The sequence below is a fragment of the Dipteris shenzhenensis genome, chromosome 22, assembly GCF_047967505.1.
Source record: "Dipteris shenzhenensis isolate YYH24624 ecotype China chromosome 22, Dip_SZ_1.0, whole genome shotgun sequence".
Taxonomy (NCBI): domain Eukaryota; kingdom Viridiplantae; phylum Streptophyta; class Polypodiopsida; order Gleicheniales; family Dipteridaceae; genus Dipteris; species Dipteris shenzhenensis.
The window spans coordinates 26,052,555-26,075,485 of record NC_141617.1 but is presented as its reverse complement, the minus strand read 5'-3'; the positions used below and the strand labels follow the sequence as shown (position 1 = coordinate 26,075,485).

The 22,931-nt window shown below is 44.8% G+C and overlaps 2 protein-coding genes and 1 pseudogene across 3 annotated transcripts in view; all 3 read right to left on the bottom strand.

Moving 5' to 3' along the window:
- LOC147887934 (pentatricopeptide repeat-containing protein At5g39350-like) overlaps positions 1–22,552 on the bottom strand; it is a 55,972-nt gene extending 33,420 nt beyond the window's left edge. For both annotated transcript variants that reach the window (XM_087393696.1, XM_087393695.1), the window contains exon 1: positions 20,210–22,552. In XM_087393696.1, coding sequence (XP_087249822.1) covers positions 20,252–22,435 — 2,184 coding nt within the window. In that variant the 5' untranslated portion in view covers positions 22,436–22,552 and the 3' untranslated portion in view covers positions 20,210–20,251. The remainder of the gene's footprint in view (positions 1–20,209) is intronic.
- On the bottom strand, positions 10,060–10,779 carry LOC147887936 (secreted RxLR effector protein 161 pseudogene; annotated as a pseudogene).
- On the bottom strand, positions 11,138–14,335 carry LOC147887935 (uncharacterized). Its single transcript, XM_087393255.1, has 5 exons — positions 14,155–14,335; positions 13,709–14,010; positions 13,007–13,648; positions 11,367–12,117; positions 11,138–11,190 (listed from the first exon to the last, which is right to left on the bottom strand). Exons 1-5 carry the CDS (start codon positions 14,333–14,335, stop codon positions 11,138–11,140), a joined length of 1,929 nt encoding a protein of 642 aa, XP_087249381.1.
- Positions 22,553–22,931: the final 379 nt, after the last annotated feature.

Below are 22,931 nucleotides of genomic sequence, written 5' to 3'. Positions count from 1 at the left end.
ATATCCCAGGATTAGGTTATCAATCCTAAGTAATTCAGTTTTATATGTTGATCAGATGTGAGAGATAAACAAATGATTTACTGTGGGTTTATGTGTTAAAACTTAATCAAAAACTGATTGGACTTTTACGCTTATATGCATGACCATGGCATTCTCTTAGTTTGTCTTCAATACAGTCATATAATTTTCCCCCACTTTAACCCATTGGAAAGTCCTTTTAAGTGGGCTATTGTGGGAGGAGGCAGAGTTTGGTTTTGAATCGAGTGAATATTAGTACGAGTCTCCAAAGAGATGTAGGGGATTTCCATACAATTAAAACACTTATATTCATGATAACATTAATGAATAGTTACAATGATGACCTCAGGTGGACTTTTAGGTGGAGAGCTACAGTAGTTTTGGAGAGCTACAGTAGTTTTGTTTTATAGTTTCCTTACTGCTAGTAGACAGAATGTTGTGTATTGTCTATAGCAGTTTTGTATTTAGTGTAAATCGAATCCTCTGGACCAGGGCCACTTTATTTATATTTCATTATCTGCCTTGTCTGTACAGTTAAAACTCTTAGATACTCAGCTCTTATACAATGAATTATGAAATGCATCTTTGCAATCTATTTGTGCTGAAGTGGAATGAATTATCTCTTTAGTTGACCAGGTTGTCTTTATAAATAAACAATCCTTTGGTAAAGGAGTCCTACCACCTGTTTCCTTGTGATATCTCTTTCACTTTTTGCTTTTTGTTTTTTGGGTCTAGACTGAGCTCCTTGTCATGTCCAAGCTGAGCATCCTCTAGACATGCAATGTTTTGACAAAGGATGTATCTTCACCTGTTCTTCCAGCTATTTTTCTTTTGTATATCGACTTCAATTTAGTTTTTAATTCAAAGAGAATAACTGACCATTGGCTGAAAGTCGTAAGCATGATGTTCTCTTGGTGTCATGTCATAATGAATGATGTCACCATACAGCATTCTTCATGTAAATAGCAAAGTCCCAGTGCAACACCAACAGCAATCTTGTAACGCCAATGCCACTTCAATCCATCTCTACTACTATCTGTGAGTAGAAAAGCAGTATGTGAGTTACAAGCCATAAAACACGTTGCAACTGATTGAGCTCAAGAACTTCTAGCTTAGCAAGGCAAGGGCATCTTTCACACAGTTCTTCAATCGAGTGACATTTTCTGTTTTCTGTTTTGGTATATAAAGGTTTGATTCCTCCCAACTTTTGCTTTCAATGATGGAACAAAGCATTTATTCCCTTTTTGTGAAAGGAAAGCGTACAAGATTACATGCAAGCAACAGTTTGCAGAAATAGATATGAATACATTACTCCCTCACTTGTTCACAGGTAATACAGTCAAAGAATTAAGCAGAACAGCCCGGTCCAGTGGACCGCTGCTACGTGGCCAGGCAGGACTGTGGGAGGATCTGAATCTACAGACTCAGGTTGGGTCCCATAGACTCAGAAAGATGGCAAAGATGGACCTGACCAGCAGGCTATTCTGGGCCCCCTTTGGGCCTATAAAAGGGAGGCCTCCAGGGCTCATTGGACATCAATTTGTGAGGAGACTTTGGGAGCACTTCAGTCAGCAGCAGGACTTGGTGCAACAAGGGAAGAGGCTGAGTGCATCATACAAAGGAGTTCACATGTCTTCACCTTTGGCTCTCCTCAAAAGCAGCAAGGAAGCTTGTGCCTCACCATTGGCTCCATTTCGGAGCAGCAAGGAGGTCAAGGTTCCATAGCAAGCACTGCCTTACAAAGGGCTGTCCAGGAAGATCAGTTGGAAGATGTGATTTTGGGGCACGTTTACAAGGCCAACTCAAGCTCTAAGAGAGCACGCAGGCCAAGTGTTTTGGAAGTGCCAAGGAGGTAGGAAAACAACCTTGGGTATGTACAAGGATCCACATCTAGTCAGCACTCCACTGATAGAGGGTGAGACGCTAGACATAGATTTTGTATTGTGCCCACATTGGACAGAAATATATTTAATTAGTTCTACACCTCTATTTTGAGCATTGTCTAATTATTGTTTGCACATCTATGCATAGTCCTGAATTAAGGTTGCCTCTCCCAAGGTCCTTGCCCTTCAACCTCCCACCACTTGTGAAACTTTCGTCAATGAGGCTTGGGGAATCAACTTCTACGTCTACAGAGACAATGCCCTTGCGAGAAGGATGGTGACTCAGATTCAAGCATGTGTATGAAACTTCTCTCTCTTTTCTTTTCATTATTATGGCCGCAAGGTATATGTCGTGTGCATGCTAAGGACAAGCAGGCAGATGACGGCTACAGTGCTATCCGTGGGAGCATGGATCAGCAGGATTGTTTTTTGGCTCTTCCTTGCGCGTGTGTGCTTTTCTTGGCTTTTCTTGGCGAGCACTCTTCTTGAAGCTATAAAGGGAGTGCTAGGGCCATGGTTGCACACACCAGAGCATGGAGCTACTAGTGCGGGACGCCAAGGCTGAGAGTTTGGCTTGTAGGGCTGGCAATTTCCACGAGGCTCTCTAGCCTCAGCTCAGCATGGTTGGGTCGCGAGTTGCCTGCACATGTTTCTGGTGTTGTTGGCCATGGTTTTGATAGGATTATATCCTATGACGGTGTCTCAGATTGGTATCAGAGCTGCCCTACCATGGATGATTTCAATCGTGGTTGAATTGGTCGCGAGGTATGCTAGAGTGGCAAATTCCAGGTATGCTCCTCATGTTTTGCAAATTTTGATTGCTTCTCTGTCTAGTCAATAGAAGGGTAATTATGGATACAAGTTGGGGAATAGATAGGCATGAAAGCAGCAAGTGAATGTATGCGTGAAGTAGGAACAAATCAGTGTCATCATTTCCTGTTTTTGGGCTTCCATTTCTACGCCTAGGGAGGATTCATGCGAGGCACATAGGAGATTTCCAGCTCATATGTGTGGGGTTGGATTGACTGTGAAGAAGGCTGCCCGACTTGTGCTAGCTCTTAAGATCATGATTGCACACAGAGCCACATGATGATTGCACAAATTGTTGGTGGTCCAGACCAGAGTATTGGTTCAAGATGCCAACTCACAAGGGGGAGCTGCACAGAGACAATGATGGAGGTTGATTTGGGAGTGAGCACTGGACAATGTTTCAGAAAAGCAAGACTGTTTTTCTTAAAACAAGAAAGTACGTGGTTTTTTTTCTGTGTGGCAGTTTTTTTTGGCTTTTAAAATCATATACTACTTTCATAGCACCCATCCACTCTATAAAACTCTCCTCCATCGCCACCCTCATCCTTGCTCTTGTGCGCCTATTAGTCCTCTCTCCTTCCTTTGCTACCTTGGCCGATTAGTCTTCTATCCTCCTATACGATTCCTGGTCCGACTGTGCTATCCTCCCTCTCCTCTACCATTCCTTGCAACCATCATCTTATTGTGGATGATCTCCCTTCCTTGCATACGTGGTGGACAGAATTGCAGCAGCTTGCAGCTTGCAGTTCAATTTTCACTACTATTTGGTGACCACAGTAACAAGACTCCTACATTGGATTACTGCCTTGTGGAATTGGAGGATGAAATCACATAAACACTCATACCACGAAGACCGGAAGCTGTCCTTCAAAAGATGGAGTATTTGCAAGAAGAGATTTGGGAATCTCCTAAATATTATAAGACTCCACACAGTTTCAGAAGTATGTGATTGAAGGATTACACTGTGACAAGTGTAGAGATTATGTCTTAGAAACATTGCGTCAACACCATGTTCTTTGTAGGCATAAGAGATCTCGGACTTGATCTCTAGGCATCTCGGCCGAGTCTAGGAGGCGGTTCGCTTGACCAAGTGCTTTGAAGACTCCAGAGTTTCCCTAAGTGGCATGTAATTAGGAAAGTAATGTAGAGTTAGACAAGTGGCACGTTGCCAATTTTGAAAGGAGCTTGAAGCTCTTGTAATATTGATTCACATTTGGATTTTTGTATGAGCAGCTCTACGCTGAACTATGTATTCTTTCTTCTCTCAAGTAATAAAATCCTTTGGGGGGGTCCAGCCCGACTGTTGTCCTGGGCCCTAATGTATTTGTAGAGAGAGGGAGAGAGATAGTGTTTGCAGAAATTTTGCCTACGAGATTCAAGCAGATGGTTGCATTGGTATCAGAGCTAAGGCAAGGATTGCCTCCTATGGCAACCTCGATCAAAGAATTCGTGAGCAAATAGGCTGGCTCTAATGCCCAACGTAGGTGCGGGAGACATGAAGTTTTGACATCCCTCGAATAGCTACAACGGACTCTCTGGTCGTAAATGATTGACGAACGCCTGTGATAAATCAAATGCCAAAGGCAGCCAGCCTGACAAGGGTGCACGGGTGAAGCTATGGAGATGTCTTCATGCTTGAAGCAGTGCAAGGGCTCCAAGAGTCCCTTTGATATGCACATGCTCAATCGGTGACTCTGACAGAGCGCTATCTGTTCAGAAGGGATTATTACGGAGTCTTGTGATCCTATGCCGGCAGTAACGGGCGTGCGTTGGCGTGATGGTAAACTATGAGCGCTTGATGGAAATTTGACGACAGAGACCTCCACGCAGAGCACGTTGAGAGACGCCTTCACGTGGGTCAAGTTTCGTTGCTTGACGGATGGCCGGGATAGTGAAGCGCATGTAGAAGCCCGCGACGCGCGATGGTCTCTGAGGCACGATACTCGAGACGATTCGCCTATGCATATTTTCTCAGCCAAGGTTCAACCTTAGGCTCAGGGCAGATGATGTGGCACAGACGTACACGTGGCATGCACAGAGCTGACGTGGCAGACACGTGTGGATGCTGACGTGGCAGTGTGAGCTAATGCTGACGTGGCAACACATGCAAGGTGATGACATGGCACTGATGTGGCAGACATGTCAGCTGCTGATGTGGCAGCCAGCTGGACTGCTGAGATGGCAAACTAGTGGCTAGACTAACCTTGGTTAGTTGGACTCTAGTTAGAGGTTCAGTAAGTGGGCCAACCAAACCAAACTGGTTGGTGTAAGCTTGGTCTACTCAACTGTATTTAGTTACTCTCAGTTACAGACTAACTAGCCTGCTCAACTAACCAAACCAGACCAGAACTAGTCTCGTTAGAGTAACCAGCCGGTTACTTCATCTGGTTACTGTCCCCAAAAAAAAAAAAAAAACAGTTACAGAGACTGTTTCTGCTAGCAGTGTTCACCTATCTGAGAAAGCATTTACTGTCTGAAAAGGCAGAAATCAGAGAAAAGTCAGAGATCTGCACAAGTAAAGGGATGCATGCCTTTGTGCTCAGGAAAAGGGAAATAGATGCATACTCAGTGCTTTTTGCAGCAGCCAGAAAAGGGGCAGTATAGTTGTTGATGCCTTGGCAACTTTGTGGGTATATGCCTTAAGTTGACAGCCCGGTACTGGCAGAGATTGTGAATGCAAGACACCTCTTGTTGAGGTGATTTTTCTCTTTGAAAAGAAAAGGTTGCGTGCATCAGTTGCATACACAGTGTGTGTGAGAAACTCGCAGATTTCAGACGAGTGGTAAGAAAATGGCCCAACCACCTATCCAAAGGGATTCACAAGATAGGGATGCACATCCAAGACAGAGAAGTGTGCAGCAAAACCAGTAAGAATTTGAGCAGATGGTACACACACGTATACAAGAGATGGAAAATCTTAGAAAGGATCCAAGAGCTCAGCATTTGTTTCAAGCGGAAACTATGCCTAATGCAGCTTATGATGTGCCAATGCCAGAGGCACACTCTCGTGTACAGCCAGAGAGAGAGAGATCTCATAGGGGACGGTCTCATAGCAGGAAGAGATCGAGGCATCATCACCGATCTCCCAGTCCTTCACCGTCTACCTCGAGCTCGACTTCTGTATCTTCTTCTTTATCAGATAAACCATCCAAGAAAAGAAAGACACACAAGAAGTCTAGGAAGAGTAAGTCTTCCAAAGAGACCAAGGAATTCAAAGAGGGAGGTAAATCTGTCAAGTTTATGACCTATAATGGACAATATGGTCATACAGACAAAGCATTGCAGTTCATCAGGCAGTTTGCATTCGGTACAGAAAAGTTTTCAAAATCCGCCAAGTTAAGAATGGTCAGTTTGGACTTGACAGCGACTAGTGCATGGTGGAGTGCACAGACCACAGATGGGTCAGCCCCAAAGAGATGGAAGGACTTCAAGAAAGCCTTCTACCAGCAATTTATGCCTAAACAGTTTAGAGATCATGCTCTTCAAGATTAGGACAGTTTGCATATGGATGCAGGAGATACAGTGGATGTGTACAACCAAAAGTTTTGGGATGCTTATTTGCAGGTTGCACCTTTCAAAAAGATCTCCAAAGGAACCCAAATGAGAAAGTATAGAGCAGGTCTCAGTCCAAGAATTCAGGCAGTAATGAATGCTTTGGGGGCAAAGAACATTCAAGACCTTATGCATTCAGCTTCAGTAGCTAGTCTTGTGCCGTTACAAGATCCATCCATGGTACTATCCTTGCATGCAGGATGTGCCGAAAGAAAAAACTGATTTTTCAAAATTAGAAAAGAAAGAGTATCCCAAGGTTGAAAAGAAAGGGTTTCAACCTCAGAAGCCAAGGGGTACACAATTTTCAAAGTCATATAAAGGCAAATCCCCATTCACTCCTGAATAGATAGCTGAATTCTGTAGAGATGGGAAATGCTTCAAGTGCAGCAAAGAGGAGCATGTGGCTGCCCAGTGCCCAGAAAAGCCTTCAACTTCGAAGGGAAAAGAGGCAGAGAAGCCACGGGAACCGCAAAATCCAATGGCAGGAGGAATTCCTGACATACTGGGTCATGTTTCAAACCCAAAAGAACGAAAATAGCTGCTATCATGGGGCAAAGTCAGAGACCAGCAAGCGCTGATTTTATTTGATCCAGGGGCTACTCATAATTTTATATCAGAGGACCTAGCCCTGAGACTGGGAATAAAGACGGAGGAGTTGGGCAGGGCTTTAAATGCCAATCAAATGTTTTGTGGGAACCCTGTGCCAATCACTCCCTTGATAGGGAAGCTCCGTCTTCATGTACAGAGTTATGTGGATCAGGAAGACTTCTTCATTTCTCCACTAAAACATCATGATGTAGTCCTGGGTATGCCTTGGTTTCATCGCAAGGCAGTCAAGTTGACTCTTCCTGAGAGTGCTGGAGTTTGTACATAGGGGTAAAGTATATCGTGTGGTTGATAGGAATAGAGGGGAAACTATTCCCATTGTATCAAATAGTTCTGTTGGAAAAGAAATAAAGTCTGCAGTTTCAGCTTACATGATTTTTGTAAAAGAGAGAGTTGTGGAAATGCATGCTGAAATAAGTGAGGCAGACCAGAATAAATTTCAGTTCCTTGAAAATTTTAAAGATTGCTTTTCTGATGCTTTGCCAGGGGAGTTACCCCCTGAGAGACCTGAGGATCATGGCATAGAACTCATTCCTGGCAGTGAGCCACCCAATAGGCCCCCATACAGAGTTAGTGCAACTCAGCGAGAAGAGATTATGACTCAGGTGCAGGACTTGTTGTCCAAGGGGTTGATTCAACCCAGTTCTTCTCCTTTTTGTTCCCCTGTACTGCTAGTACAGAAGAAAGATGGCTCATTCCGTATGTGCATCGATTACCGCGCACTCAACAAAATGACCATCAAGAATAGATTCCCTATTCCACGCATTGATGATGTACTGGATCAGTTAAATGGAGCTTCAGTTTTCAGCATTCATCACACTCAAAGAGAGGCTGACCATAGAGCCAATCTTAATAGTTCTAGATTTGTATCAGCCATTTGATGTGGATTGTGATGCTTGTGGGGAATGTGTTGGGGCTGCATTGCATCAAAATGGTCATGTAGAGGCGTATGAGAGCAGGAGACTCCGGGATGCAAAGAGATATATGGGAATCTATGAGAAAGAGTTATTCGCTGTAATTCATGCCATCCATACATGGAAGCATTATCTTTTGGGTGCAGATTTTACAGTTAAAACAGATCACCAAAGTCTGAGATACTTTTTGACTCAGACAAAGCTTTCCGAGAAGCATATGAAATGGGCAAATATGCTATCAATGTATCATTTTCAGATTGTCCATACCCCAGGAATTCGGAACAGAGTGGCAGATGCCTTGTCCCAAAGACCCCAGGTCAACAATGTGACTATTGCTTATCATCAGAACCTGGAAGGCATGAGGGAGCAATATGCTAATGATGCAGATTTTGGCGAGATTTTACAGCAAATGCAAGAGGGGCAGTCCACCAGTCACTATTCCCTGAAAGATGGGTATCTAATGAAAGATGACTGCCTATGCATCACCCAAGAGATGAGGAAAAAGATTTTGGAGGAATGCCATGCACCTCCTTATGCTGGACATAGAAGAACTACAGCAACAACTCTAGCACTAGAGAGGTATTTCTTTTGGCCAGGAATGCAAAAAGATATACATCAGTTTGTTACTGAATGCCTTACGTGTCAGAAAGTGAAGTATGATAGACGGAAGGCACCTGGCCTACTTATGCCTCTTCCCGTGCCTCAAGCACCGTAGGAAAGTATTACAATGGATTTCATTTTTGATTTGCCAAGATCAAAGTCAGGGAATGATGGGATTTGGACTATCATTGATAGATTCAGCAAGCAAGCTCATTTCATTCCGTTTCGCAAAACCATAAAGGCAGATCATATGGCTAAACTTTTCATGGCACAAATCTTTAAGCATCATGGTCTGCCTAAGTCCATTGTCAGTGATCGAGATCCCAGAATGACCAGTCTATTATGGAGAGCTTTATTTGATAACATGGGGATGAATCTGAATTTTTCTTCTTCTTTCCATCCCCAGACAGATGGTCAAAGTGAAGTAGCAAATATTACAGAATTGGATATGCTGAAATGCTACGTGGGTGACCAAGGTTCAGACTAGGAAAAGTACCTACCATTGGTAGAGTTTGCTTACAATAATACAGTACACAGCTCTACAGGGAAAGCCCCCTTTGAGGTCATTTATGGGAAGGTGAGTCTGCCACCTATCCTGAGGACCAAGGATGAAATATTTGCAGCTGATCAGTTTGTGAGAGACCTCCAGACAGCTTATAGCCAAGTCCAGACAGCAATTGAAAGGTCTAAGAGAAGCATAAAAGAGCTGCAGATAAGCATAGGAGACAATTAGATCTCAAGAAAGGGGATTGGGTACTTTTAAAGTTCGAGAAAGCTAGGCTCCGCAAGTTTAAAGGCAAACAGAAAGTGTATGCAAAGTTATCTCCCAGGTACTATGGCCCTTTCAGGGTTACAGAAAGAATAAATGAGGTTGCATACAGGTTAGCATTGCCAGAGCATTGGAGGATTCACAATGCATTCCATGTGAGTCTTCTAAAGAAATTCCAGGGGCCAGAGCCTACAAAGCCAGTATCAGAGGATCCACCAGAAGTGGATGAGCTGGAAGAGGTTCTTCAGCCAGAGCAGATTGTGTACCATACTGTACGCAAAGGCCCTCAGGGCAAGGAGTTCTACAGGTATCTTGTAAAAGAAATACAAAGAACACTCTTCAAGAGAGCACGGAACACGCTTCTGAAGAGCTCACTGTGCATACGTATAGCAGACCCAAAGACCTGAGAGGCAACGCCGACCAATACCGAGACCTTGATGCTGTCCACACTGACGATGTAGGACGCTTCTGCAAGGCAAGGAAGAGGCTTGTGCTGTCTAGCGGAATGCAGGGTTACTGCGTGAGTGAGAGAGTGAAAAGCTAGAAGTGATAGATCCTATGAGAGAACTGAGAGAAGATGGAAATATAGAGCTGAGAGTGAGCTGTGTAAACTGTAAAAGATGTTGGTGCAGAGACGAGACACACGAGGAGAAAGCAAGCACAAAAAGCTCGAATGATTGATTGATTCAGAAGATGTGACTAAAGTCACATCATATAAATGGATAAGGTTGTGCTTGCTAAGCACACCCTGCAGGTCACATGGAAGTGTGCCCGCCAAGCTTACCTCCACTAGTAGTAAAAAGTGCCCCGGGCCTACACCTAAGGTGTCACCCTACACTCCCAACACATAGGTGCTAACAAACCCCCCTGGAGTGAAGTGGTAACAGTGTGCAAGGCAAATGTGATATCAATCACCAAAAGGAAGTAAGTTCAGAAGCTTGCGAAAGCCTTCGAACTTCTCACGAGACAATGCTTTGGTGAATATATCTGCCACATTGTCATGTGTAGGCACATAGATCATGCTGATTTCTGAGGCAGACAATCTCTCTCTGACATAATGATAATGAACCTCAATATGCTTTGTGCGAGCATGGAAGATGGAATTCTTCACAACTGCCAAAGCACTCTGACTGTCTGTAAAAATAGAGGTAGCAGAGTCCTGTCTCATACCCAAATCAGCAAATAATCGCCTGAGCCAACCACACTCAACGGTGGTTGTGAAAGCTGCCCTGTACTCAGCTTCACAACTGGAAGTGGCCACGGAGGGTTGCTTCTTACTCAACCAAGAGATGCATGACTCCCCAAAGTAGAAGCAAAAACCTGAAGTGGACACTCTTGTGTCAAAGCATCCAGCCCAATCGGAGTCACAGAAAGCATGCAGCTGTGGATCAGCCCCCTTGGGAAAGAATAAACCAAGGTGCATAGTACCGTGCAAATAGCGGAACACCCACTTAACAGCCTGCCAATGCTTGGTTCCTGGGCAATGCATGAATCTGCTCAATAAGGAGACCCCAAACTGAATATCTGGCCGTGTATTGCATAAATAAATCAAACAGCCCACAGCCTGCTGGTACAATGTCTGATCAAAAGCATCCCTAGAATCTTCAATGCTGAATTTCATCCCAGTCTCCACAGGAGTTGCAACTGGCTTGCAATCTTGGAAAGAGAACCGCTGAAGCAACTTCTGGATGTACTTAGTTTGTATCAGAACAATACCATCATCCCGCTGTATAAACTGAATGCCCAAATAAAAATGCAAAGGGCCCAGATCACTCATCTCAAATGAGGAATGTAATTCAGCCTTGAAGGCTGCAATATTTTGCTCATTGGGGCCTATGAGCAGCATGTCATCAACATATAAAACAATGACCAAAAAAACATCCTGAGTCCTTTTAACATAGAGGGTACTCTCAGTTGGACTGTTGCTGAATCCCTGGGCAACCAAATATGTGTGTATCTTTTCATACCAAGCTCTAGGTGCCTGCTTAAGGCCATACAGAGCTTTGCGAAGCCTGCACACCAAGTGTTCCTGTCCATCCTGCACAAATCCACGAGGCTGTGTAACATAAACCTCCTCATGCAAGTCTCCATGTAGGAACGCTGTTTTGATGTCCAACTGATGTACTTGCCATCCATGATGGGCTGCCATGGCAATCATGCATCTGATAGTGGTCATGCAAGAGGTAGGGGCAAAGGTTTCATCAAAATCAATACCCTTTTGCTGAGCATACCCTTTCGCAGCGAGTCTTGCTTTGAAGCGGTCTACTGAACCATCAGCCTTCCGCTTAATCTTGTAGACCCACTTAGTACCAATGGCCTTTTTGCCTGGAGGCAATTCAGTTAAGTGCCATGTTTCATTTTGCATGATGGAATCATATTCTGAATGCATGGCTGCCATCCAATTACTGTCCTCTGCAGCATCCTCAAATGTCAGAGGTTCTTCATCACTGCATGTGCTCTGAAAGGCATAATCAGTAAACAACCCACATGCATGATGAGATTTTGCACGAGTCCTCGCAGGTAAAGGAGTATGTAACCTGCTGTCCCGTAATGTTTCAATCAGCCACCTGGGCACCCATTTGGATGACTGAATGGCTGTCCTTTCCTCATCAACTGCCTGGTCAATATTTGCCTCATCTATAGGCATATGTGGTTCAGCCACAATAGGCTGATTAGTTGCTGTACTGGCCTGCGTAACAGCATGGGGAATCAAACTGGAATGTTCTGAAAATGAGGGACCTTCAGTTGTCATGGGCAGCATTTGTTCAAACACATCCCTGGAGTAGACATCGGGCTGTTTTTGACAGGACAGCAATGGCTGAGTGGAATCCTCAGCAAAAATGACATCCCTGCTTGTAATAATCCTCCTGCTGGATGGATGATACAGCCGATACCCTTTGCTTTCAACACTGTACCCCACAAAAATGCATTTGAGAGCCTTATCAACAAGTTTAGTACGATGTTGCTGTGGCACATGTGCATAGGCCAAGCAACCAAATACTCTGAGATGAGCAACAGAAGGCTTCTTACCATGCCATGCCTCATACGGGGTGAGATTATGCAAGGCCTTTGTGGGGGGTGAGATTATGCAAGGCCTTTGTGGGACATCTGTTAAGTACATAATTTGCACACATGAGAGCTTCCATCCAGAACCTGTTGGGCAAACCTTTGCCTTTGAGCATACATCTACCCATCTCCATTTCCGACCTGTTTTTCCTTTCAGCGAGCCCATTTTGCTCCGGGGTGTATGGAGTGGTACACTGATGGATGATGCCTCTCTCTGCAAGATATGCATGAAATTCCTTGGACATGTATTCTCCCCCTCTATCAGTGCGAAGTGTCCCCACTTTTTCTGAGGCATAATTCTCAACCTAAGTACTAAAATGTCTGGATTTTGTAAACATCTCTGACTTCTTCAATGGGTAGAGCCACGTGAAACGAGAGAAATCACCAATGAAAGTGACAAAATACAGATATCCCCCAATAGATGGAGTCCTCATAGGACCACAAACATCACTGTGTATAAGCTGTAATCTACGGACAGCTCTGACAGTCCCATCTTTGGGAATCGGTGTGCGATGCATCTTCCCCAAGATACATCCCTCGCATACATGGCGAGTCGGAGTATGTATGTGTGGCATCTCGGACACCATTTCATGGCTGTGTAAATGCAGCAAACTTCTGAAATTGAGATGGCCAAATCGAGCATGCCATAATTCAGCATTTGCCAACTATGATGGGGTGGTGGTGAATAAAGCATCATGCAAAGCACTCTCATAGTGATCAAGTCTGTAAAGACCGTGGCATAAAATTCCAGAAGCCACAATTGTATCACCATCACTAATGTCACGTACCGTGCATCTGTCATCCAAAAACTTCACCATTAAGCCACCACGGGCAATGGCTGAAACTGAAAGCAAATTCTTTTTGATGCCAGGCACCCATAGCACATCAAAGAGTGTAAATGCACCACCATTTGCTGCGGTAAGTACAATCGTTCCCACTCCTTGCACACGATGGGAGGAGTTGTTGGCACATGTCACCGTGCCTCCATGAGAACCAGCTGCATAAGATGTAAACAAATCCTTCTGTGAGGTAATGTGCTTGCTAGCACCACTGTCAAAATACCATACATTGGCATCACTCACAGATAGGCATGCATCATGAATAGACAGATTGTAACTGCATAACACTGCAAAAGCCCATTCCTCATCATGAGAGGATGTATAAGTGTAATTTGCAGCCTCCTTGTTATCCGACTTGGGGACATTATCTGTCACTGCCATGCTGGCCCCTTTGCTCTTTTCCTTCTCAAGCCTCTTGCGACATTCATTAATGTAGTGTCCTGGCTTCCTGCAATAGTTGCACTTCCCCTTTTTCTTGGGTTTATCACCCTCTTTTTCATACTTGCCAGATGGCTGGCCTGCATCTTTCTTGGGCTTGCTGCCCCCCTGAAACGCAGCCTTACCTTTGCCTTTCTGGCTGGCAATAAAAGCCTAATCAGCCACACGCATCACGGTCCTATTATATCTGGACTGCTCCTCTTGCAAGAGTACAGAAACAAGCTCATCGAAGGTAATTGAATTGGGATTACCCTTCATCATAAGCCACATAGTAGTGGACACATTCTGATACGTGTCGGGGATGGCCTGCAACACTGTAGAAACCAACGAGGCATCCGGAATAATCTCATCCACAAATGCTAATTGCTCCCGTAAATCCTTTACCTTCGTGAGATAATCATCCATTGAATCACCATCAAGCATAGGAAGAGTCTCCAATTTCCTCTTCAAGTATGCCACACGGGCTTCATTCCTGACTTGGTACAACTTTGCCAAATTTTCCCAAGCTGCCCTTGCTGTTTTGTATGACCGGATGTGAGGAATAATGCTTCTTTTAACAGATAATGCAATCAAGGCATGTGCATTGGCATCTCAGCCATCCCATCGACTCTGCTCTGGAGTAGGTGATTGTGATATCTCTGTAATCCGAGATGACTCACCCTCTGAACTAGGTGAAGGAGCATTTGTTGGTGCATGTGGACGCAACTGAGTGCCATCCACAATGCCCCAAAAACCTTTGGCCACAAGCACATGTCGCATCATGTACGACCAGAGAGGATAGTTGGTCCCATCCAATTTATCTTCTACAGAGAGCAATCCAAAAACATCCCTTTCTGCCATTGCAATTGCACAGAATTTTCCCAAATTTCTTCAAGAAATTGTATTGCAAAACTGAAAGCCCCAAATTTCGAGCTTGAAATTGCAACCAGAAAGGGGCAATAGCACAGAAAGCCCCAAAATTTGCAATTTCAACAGAAAGCCCCAAATGTTTGGACTAAATCTGCAGATCTGTCTGCAAGATTGCAAAAAAAGCCCCAAATTTCTGAAGTAGATTCTGCAATTTGATTGCAATGTCTGCAACAAACAAAATGCCCCAAATGTACTCCCAAAAACTGAGCCAAACAATGGCTGTCTGCAAAATGTGCCTGCCAAAGATCACCTGCAGATGAAGGAAACCCTGTACGGATCTGCAGGTACAGATGTGCAAGTACGGATTTTTGCAACTGGACTGTACGATCGTACGAAAATACTTGTGCATTACAGTCACTCAACACAGCGCAGGTACGGATGCTGGTACAGATGCTGGTACGGGCAGCGCAGGTAAGATTGATACAACGCTGGACGATGATGCAGGTACGACTGTAGCGGGTACGATTGCAACAGGTACAGTAGGTACACGATGGTACGGACGAGGCAAGCACGTACGTGCCTTCAAGCTGTACGACGACGACTACTTGCGACGGCGCAGGTAAGGCTACAGGTGCGACTGTACAGTGTTGTTGTACGGTCAAGTGCAGGTACCACACGTATGGCATGTACGGAATGGCGATGACGCAACAGGTACAGCAAGTGCAAGCAGGTACAGAACGTACGACGTCAACGCAACTACGCAGGTTCTGGAGCAACAGGTACATACGGACCTGTACGGAATGTACGGCACTGTACGGACAGCTTTGGATGAATTCGAGTTGTACGTACGGGATGTAGAAGCAGGAGCAGGGCTGGGTGCAAGAGCTCAACGAGGCTCTGATACCATTTGTTGGTGCAAAGACGAGACACACGAGGAGAGAGCAAGCACAAAAAGCTCGAATGATCGATTGATTCAAAAGATGTGACTAAAGTCACATCATTTACATGGATAAGGTTGTGCTTGCTAAGCACACCCTGCAGGTCACATGGAAGTGTGCCTGCCAAGCTCGGGGGAAAAAACCTCCACTAGTTGGAGTAAAAAGTGCCCCGGGCCTACACCTAAGGTGTCACCCTACACTCCCAACACATAGGTGCTAACAAAAGAGAGCTGAGAAAGCTGAGGAAACAGTGTCCAAACCTCTCTCCGTTTGCTGGTCCAAACCTCCGACTGTTGTGCTGCGTGGTCACCTTCAGATCAGGCTGAACTGATGGCCAAGGGACTGAGGCTAGAGCAGGGCCAGATCTGAGGATCTCAGGGGCTGCACAGGAGGTTGAAGTGGAGCTGTAGGAGGACTGAAGGCAGGAGCAAACTGAATGAGAAAACAGGGCAGCCAAGGGGCCCTTTTATAGGGCTGGACTGAGCCAACCCAGTCTGTGAACAGACTGACTCAGTCTGTTTTACAGACTCAGTCTGTTTTACAGACTGGCTGGCCTACAACCAGCCTATAAAAAGCCCTCCCTGGCTCATTTGCCAGGGGAGTTTTTGGGCAGCCTTTGCAGGCTGCCTTCCCTGCTTACCTGTCCAGCCTTTGGGGACCCTAAAGGGACTCCTAACCTAGGCTAAGACCTAAACTATAACATGGAAACACTTAACCTACTGTTCTACAGTGGGTACTAGTGAACAAGAACTGACTACTGACTTGACCTAAAGCTGAGAGACTGACCTACATAGCTTGTGCCTGACTGTCCCTGGACAAGGGCTCACAAAGGGGTCACAGCATACGACAAAATCTCCTATCTGGGAATTATAATATACTTGTCGATGTAGCCAGTGTGTCACCTTGCACCCAAGTGCAGGGGTGCATGTGACAGTACTGTGCGAATAGTGGACATTCTGGCAGTCAGAGCGAAAGATTCCTGAAAATCAAACCCTTCAACCTACGAAAATCCTTGTGCAACCAATCTGGCTTTGTACTTTTCCAAAGTCCCATCGGCCTTGTACTTTACATTCCAAACCCACTTGGTACCAATAACCTTTCTGTTAGGTGGTCAATCTACCAGCTCCCAAGTTTCATTCTTCATGATGCTGTCATATTCTACTTGCATAGCGTTTTTCCAATCTCGGTCTACAAGTGCTTCCTCCAAACTCGCAAGCTCCTTTACTTCTGCAATAATCTCAGCCATGAAGGCCATATCGACTATGTGAGCAGAAGCCCTCCTTTGCTCCTCGATTCTCTAAGACCGCCTTGGTCCATCTGCATGCTGCTCAACAGACATAGGCATCTGGTTATGATGGTCGTAGAGCTGCCTTACCCATCGCGGCAATGGCTTTTCCGGTGGTGTAATAACAGGTTGGTGACTTATACCTTCATCATCTGATATTTCCTCCTCCTTTATAGCTCCTGGGACAGATCCGTAGTGAATTACCTCTTCGCTTGATGATAAAGTGGAAGAGCTCTTCTCTGCCTCCACTGCATGTGGCTGCTCCTTGAACACCACATCGCGGCTCGCTATGATCTTCTTTGCCTCTCGGTCATACAACTTATAGGCTTTCTTCTCATCACAATAGCCTAAGAAGATACATTTGGTGCTTTTTTGTTGTAGCTTGTTTCTCTCTTTGTCTGGTATATGCGCATAGCATTCACATCCAAACATTCTGAAATGGGAGACAGATGGCTTCTTACCGCTATAAGCCTCATGTGGTGTTTTACCTTTGAGTGCCTTTGTATAGCTATGATTAAGGATGTAAACCGCAGTATTGATAGCCTCAGCCCAAAAATGGTTTGGCAGTCCAGCACCTTTCAACATACACCTCTCTATCTCCACGATGGTCCGCATTCAACGTTCAACAATCGAATTTTGCTGAGGCGTATGTGGTGACGTCGTTTGTCGCTTGATCCCTTTGCTCTTACAAAAATCTCCAAACTCTGTAGAAACAAACTCACCACCACCATCCAATCTACATGTACCCTCAACAGGGCATTTTGCATTATTTCCAACCGTCACGGTGATGGGTTCTTGTAGAGGCTGCATGGAACAATATAGACCCTTCTTGCAGGTCATGTAACGGGAGGCAAGACTATCCAACACCCATGAATCAGTGGTTGAAACTTCTTGAACTGAGGAACACTCTTCCTCAATGGCCAAAAATAGATCCAACTCTGCTTCTACTGTGTTAGCTGTCTCTTTCCCCTTATCTGTCTTCTTCAGGGTACCATTCTTTTCATTTGCTTTCTTGACCCGGCAATCTGCAATCACATGGCCCTTCTTCTTGCAGTAGAAGCATTCTCCCTGAAACTTCTTCTTGCCGCCCTTCTTCTTTTTGTCACCACTAGTAGAGGACTTACCTTTGGTGGAGAAACCACCTTTGCCTTTCGTAGTGGTAGAAAACGCAACATCCCCATTACCGCCTCCATCTCGAGCTTTAAGTCTCAATTCCTCCTCCATAAGTAAAGCACAGAACTCCTCAAATGACAATGGTTGGGGTCTCACCTGAGTGTTAAGCGCTGTTACCAGTCCATCAAACCTTGGTAGACATATCCGGAGACACCGCCGAGCTAGCTCTTCGCTAGTCTCTTGTATCCCAGTACCAGCCATCTGGTCACGCAAATTTTGGATTCAGGTTATGAACGCCTTCGATGTCTCTCCTTCATTAAACTTCTCAGCTGCAAGCTGATTCTCCAAGTTCTGGATCCTTGTCTGATTTCACGTCTCATACTGACTCTTCAATATGTTCCAGGCCACAGTTGCCTTAGATGTATGCTGAATGAAGGTCAAAACACTATCAGTAGTACTTGTAACCAGGGCACACAGGGCATCTAAGTTCCTGCGTTTCCAAGCTCGTAAAAGGTCGGCATTAGGAGGTATCATACTCCCCAGATTTGTTGGGTCCGGGGTTCCTTGTGGTTCTGGGTCAATCCCCAGTACTGTCTCCAGAAGCTCATATGAATCCAAAATAGCAGTAATTTTAAACTTTCACAGAGTGTAGTTCGTACCATCCAGCCTTCAATGAAGGCTAGTGGGCGAATCCTCAACGCTTGGATTGTTGGTGCAGCAGCAGCTGCTGAACTCGAGCCGCTTCCTGTTGCCATCACTCCGTATGCTGTTCAAGCCCTCACCTCTCTTCTATTCTTCGATCCTTAGAGCCGCCTGGGCTCTAATACCATGTTAAATTACACGGTGCAGTGGAACACAAACTGAACAAAGAATAGAGAGTACACAGCAAACTGAAGAGGAACAAAATTTTCCTTTAATACTGATGTAGTACAGATGATGGCTCTGTCCACCCGTTCGCTCCCACAGTGGAGCTTAGATGACAATCTAGACAGATACTAGGTGAAGAGCTACTAGCTGGAAGATCTGATCTGATCTGAACTGATCTGATACAATGGACCAGGGAGGTCGCCTCTTTATAGCTATGAGGGTGGTAGTCGGATCAACCTAGTCGGTAGAATCGACCAGTCGACCTAGTCAATGGAGCCGACCAATCAACCTAGTCGGTGGAGCCAACCAGTCAACCATGGAATATTCAAGAAATATTCCCTATACCATCGCCTCAGGGGCTCCCATCCCCGAACCCCCACCAAAGGAGCCGTTGGACCCCCCAGGCCCAAGCAAGAATAAGGGGCTCCCACACAATCACCTTTCTATCATCAACGGTCTCATTGATAGACCTCATCTGACATGCAAGTCAGGATCAATCCAGTGTCCCGGGCTCACACATGGCTTCTCCTCATATGGGGCCCTTACAACTTGAGCACCTTGGACCACTGGTGGTTACCAAGAGGTTGGGGCATTGAGCATATCTAACATCCATAGTACACATTAGGGAAAAAGTTTGAGATTTGAACATACCATTGTGTGTTCCTGGGCTAACCTAAGGTAGTCTTCCGCTGCGTATACCCTCTATTGTTCCAACATTATGAAGATGATATTTGAAACGACATTTCTACATAGATACTTTTTCCCATTTTCATATTCCTAGAAAAGAAACACTATCATGACTTTAACTGAGGTGAGTCTTCTGCTGCATATAGCCTATGTTTGTGTTCTCCAACATATTTGAAACCACATTTCTACATAGATACTTTTCCCCATTTTTCAGATTCCTAGAATTATCTGTGGGATCACATTGAAGTTACTTTAGTTAATTCAATCGTAATAATTTGGGGTCCTAGTCATTGATTCTTCAAGTGGGAGGAACTAATTAATTGGATTTTGGAAATAAAAGTTCGCTAGGGGGACATATTCCTAGAAAAGAAAAACCATCATGACAGAATAGAAACAATTATAGAAGTTGGTCACAATCTTACTTTTTCACAATAAAGCTTTGACAACATTACAATGTACAATATACTGAAGCTCATAGAAGAATTTGAGAAAATCATAGATAACCATTGCAAAACAGAATATATGTGTACTACCTTGATTTGGGAAAATTCACAGGGTTGAGAAAAACCGCATTTTAAAATCTGGAATAATTTGGTCTACAAGAACTGGATCGATAACTCTATCCATAAGGCTTAGGTTGGCAGCATGTTTCCTTAATTGCTATGTGACACAGGCTGCCTTGTCAAAGGGGCTATGCAACAAATATTAGAAAGGCAATTTACTAAGGATGACATCTAAATAACTCTAATCACCTTGCATCAACCTGTCCATAATTTTGTTGAGACAGCACTGGATGTAGAAAATTATAGGAGATCTTAAACCAAGGACTATGCTAGTGCACCTTTATTGGGATTTTTTCCTTTGTTAGTTTGTAATGAAAAACTGTGACAGCAGATTCATTGGCAAAGATGGCAGCGAAGATTAGGTGACTAGCTTAAAAGTAACAAATTCTAGTCATAATGGGAGATGTGTTACCTTTTTGACACCCATGCCACATGGCTGCTTTGAGGCTTGGTATCACCCATGCTGCATGGCTGCTTTGAGGCTTGGTATTAGTATGCTTCCCGCTCTGTGTTCAGTTACCCAGTACCATACTGGGGGTATCTCCTCATCTTCCGACTTTGTCATGTCATTCGCTAAAAGCTTGTCTAGGCTACCCTTCATGTGAACCGGGCTGTAACCTTGCTTGAAATTCAGGCTCTTTTCCCTCATGCTATTAATAACATTTTCCACATCACCCCCCCTCCCATAGATGTTGGACAACATAACATACGGCGCAGTGCTTTCTGGATCTAATTCAATCACATGCTTTGCTGTACGTTCACCTCTTTCAGCGTCAACCTTCATTCTACAGACACTAAGCAAGGTCAACCATGACACAACAGTAGGGTGTAGTGGAATGTTGCTAATTAAATCTTCGGCCTCATCTAGCTGTCCTGCTCGCCCAAAAAGATCAGCCACACAGTTATAATGGTCTGAAACAGGTTTTATGCCATAATTTTGATTCATGGAAATGAAGCAAGAACAGGCCTCATCCACTAGGCCTGTATGGCTGCATGCAGAAAAAAGAGAGATAAATGTGGCTTCGTTTGGCTTTATTTCCTCTTGCTGCATCCGTCGAAAGAGGTGCACCGCCTCGTTGCCTTGTCCATTCTGAGCATATGCTGCAAACATGGCATTCCACAAGACTACATCCTGCTTGGACATGCTCTCAAATACTCTATGTGCTTCATCTAAACTGTTACACTTGCCATACATGGTAAGAAGCATTACTCCTACATTGTTGTCCAATTCCATTCCACTCCCTATCATAGAGGCATGGATTCTCTTGCCTTCCACTAGCGCACCATGGCATGCACAGGCAGAAAGAATACTGACAAGTGCACCTTCATCGCGGCCAATAATTTTATCAAATGCAATCAATGCATTCTCCAGGCTGCCACACTTGCTGTACATGTTCACCAATCCTGTTGCAACAGCAACGTCCAGCTCATATCCGTGGCACAAAACAGCAGCATGTAGCTGCCTGCCTTCCAAGAGGTCAGAACATGCACATAGAATGTTGATGAAAGTAACCTTGTTTGGTACAAATCCTTCCCGTTGCATTTGGCCAAAGAGTTCAAAGGCATCCTCTCCATGCCCTGATTGAGCAAACACTGCGATCATGGCAGTCCATGATACCAAGTCTCGTTCATGCATTTCGTCAAAAACCTTCCAAGAATCTTTCACACTCCCACACTTGCCATACATATTCACAAGAGCATTTGCGACGACAAAATCTGAGTCAAATCCATTTTCAATAATGCAATCATGTATCAATTTGCCTTCAACCAAAGCTGCCTTGCCTGTACACGCGGAAAGAATACTGATAAATAAGATTCTGTCCGGTCTTAAACCTTGCTGTTGCATTTCGTTAAACAGGAAAAAGGCATCTTTGGCAATTCCACATTGGGCAAGCGCTGTGATCATGGCAGTCCATGAGACTGTACTGCGTTCAGGCATTTTATAAAAGATCTCACGTGCATCATCAACCTTGCCACACTTGCCATACATGTTAACAAGGTTGCTTCCCACCACTTCATCCGGCTCCAATCCACTAACTAAAATGCGTACGTGCATCTGTTTTCCTGTGATCAGGGCTCCCTGGCTGGCACACACGGAAATAATGCTACATAAAATGTGCTTGTCTGGTATGACCCCTTCACTTTGCATCTGCTCAAAAAGCAGCAGGGCGTCGTGACCTTGCCCATGCAGGGCATATGCTTTAATCAGGAAGTTCCACGAGAACCGATCCCGTTGACGCATGTTTTCAAACAATGCGATGGATTCCCCTAGAGCTCCACAATTTCCATACATCTGAAGAAGAAGGTTCGCTAAAAAGTTGTTCTGCCCAAGTCCATTTTGAATGATGCTTCGATGAACGTGTTTTCCAGAGGCCAAAGCCTTGGCATTCCCACATCTACGCAAGAGAGAAGCGTATGATGCGACGTCCTGCTGGGTGCAGAAACGGCTGGATTGATGCAGGTTGTGATGGCCTGGTGCGATCTGGGATGAGCATATCCGACCAGGGTTTTGCGAAAGGGCATATTGACAGACAAATGGGCGTGTAAGATCTACAAGGACGACGGTAGTTTGATCCAAGAAAACCAACCTGTTTTGTGGTCGAAGAGTGGCGATAGGTAGCAGCTTGCCCTTGCGCATACCAGAGCGAAATCTGTATATCGTAAGGATTCGTTGATGCCAATATACATCACAACAGCCTTCTGTCAAAATCGCTTTGCACTGGAGTTAGCGATTCGCTAGCTAACAACAAATGTGGCCAGCCAGCTATTTCGTTCGTAAAGACAAATATATATATATTATCACAGCAAGTTTTACACAGATTGCCACATTACACGAACCAGGTGCAGCTAGGGGCAGCGGACCGTCGCCCCCCACCTAGCTAGGAGCGGCAAGGGATAAGGGACCACCGGCCTGAGGTGGGGTCCCCTGCCCCTAGCCGCCCTTGGTTAGGTGCGTGGTGCCTTCTCTGTACAAACTTATGATGTTGAATACTACATGGAAAAGGAAAAGGGCCTCTTTCCCACATGGCAAAACTTCCAAAATGTCTTGTGAATTAATTATACATCAGAGCCACTTGTCAAATCGCATGGGTTTTCTTTTTCTTTCTTTTTTTCATTCCGCCTAAGGGGAAAGG

Coding starts and splice junctions, on each gene's coding strand:
- LOC147887935 (XM_087393255.1), bottom strand. CDS start 14,335: ATGGCAGAAAGGGATGTTTTTGGATTGCTCTCTGTAGAAGATAAATTG. Junction 13,649..13,708: donor CCTTCGATGAGCTTGTTTCT/GTACTCTTGCAA, acceptor GTGGCTGATTAG/GCTTTTATTGCCAGCCAGAA. Junction 12,118..13,006: donor TTTTGGATGACAGATGCACG/GTACGTGACATT, acceptor CATGTGCCACAG/CAACATCGTACTAAACTTGT.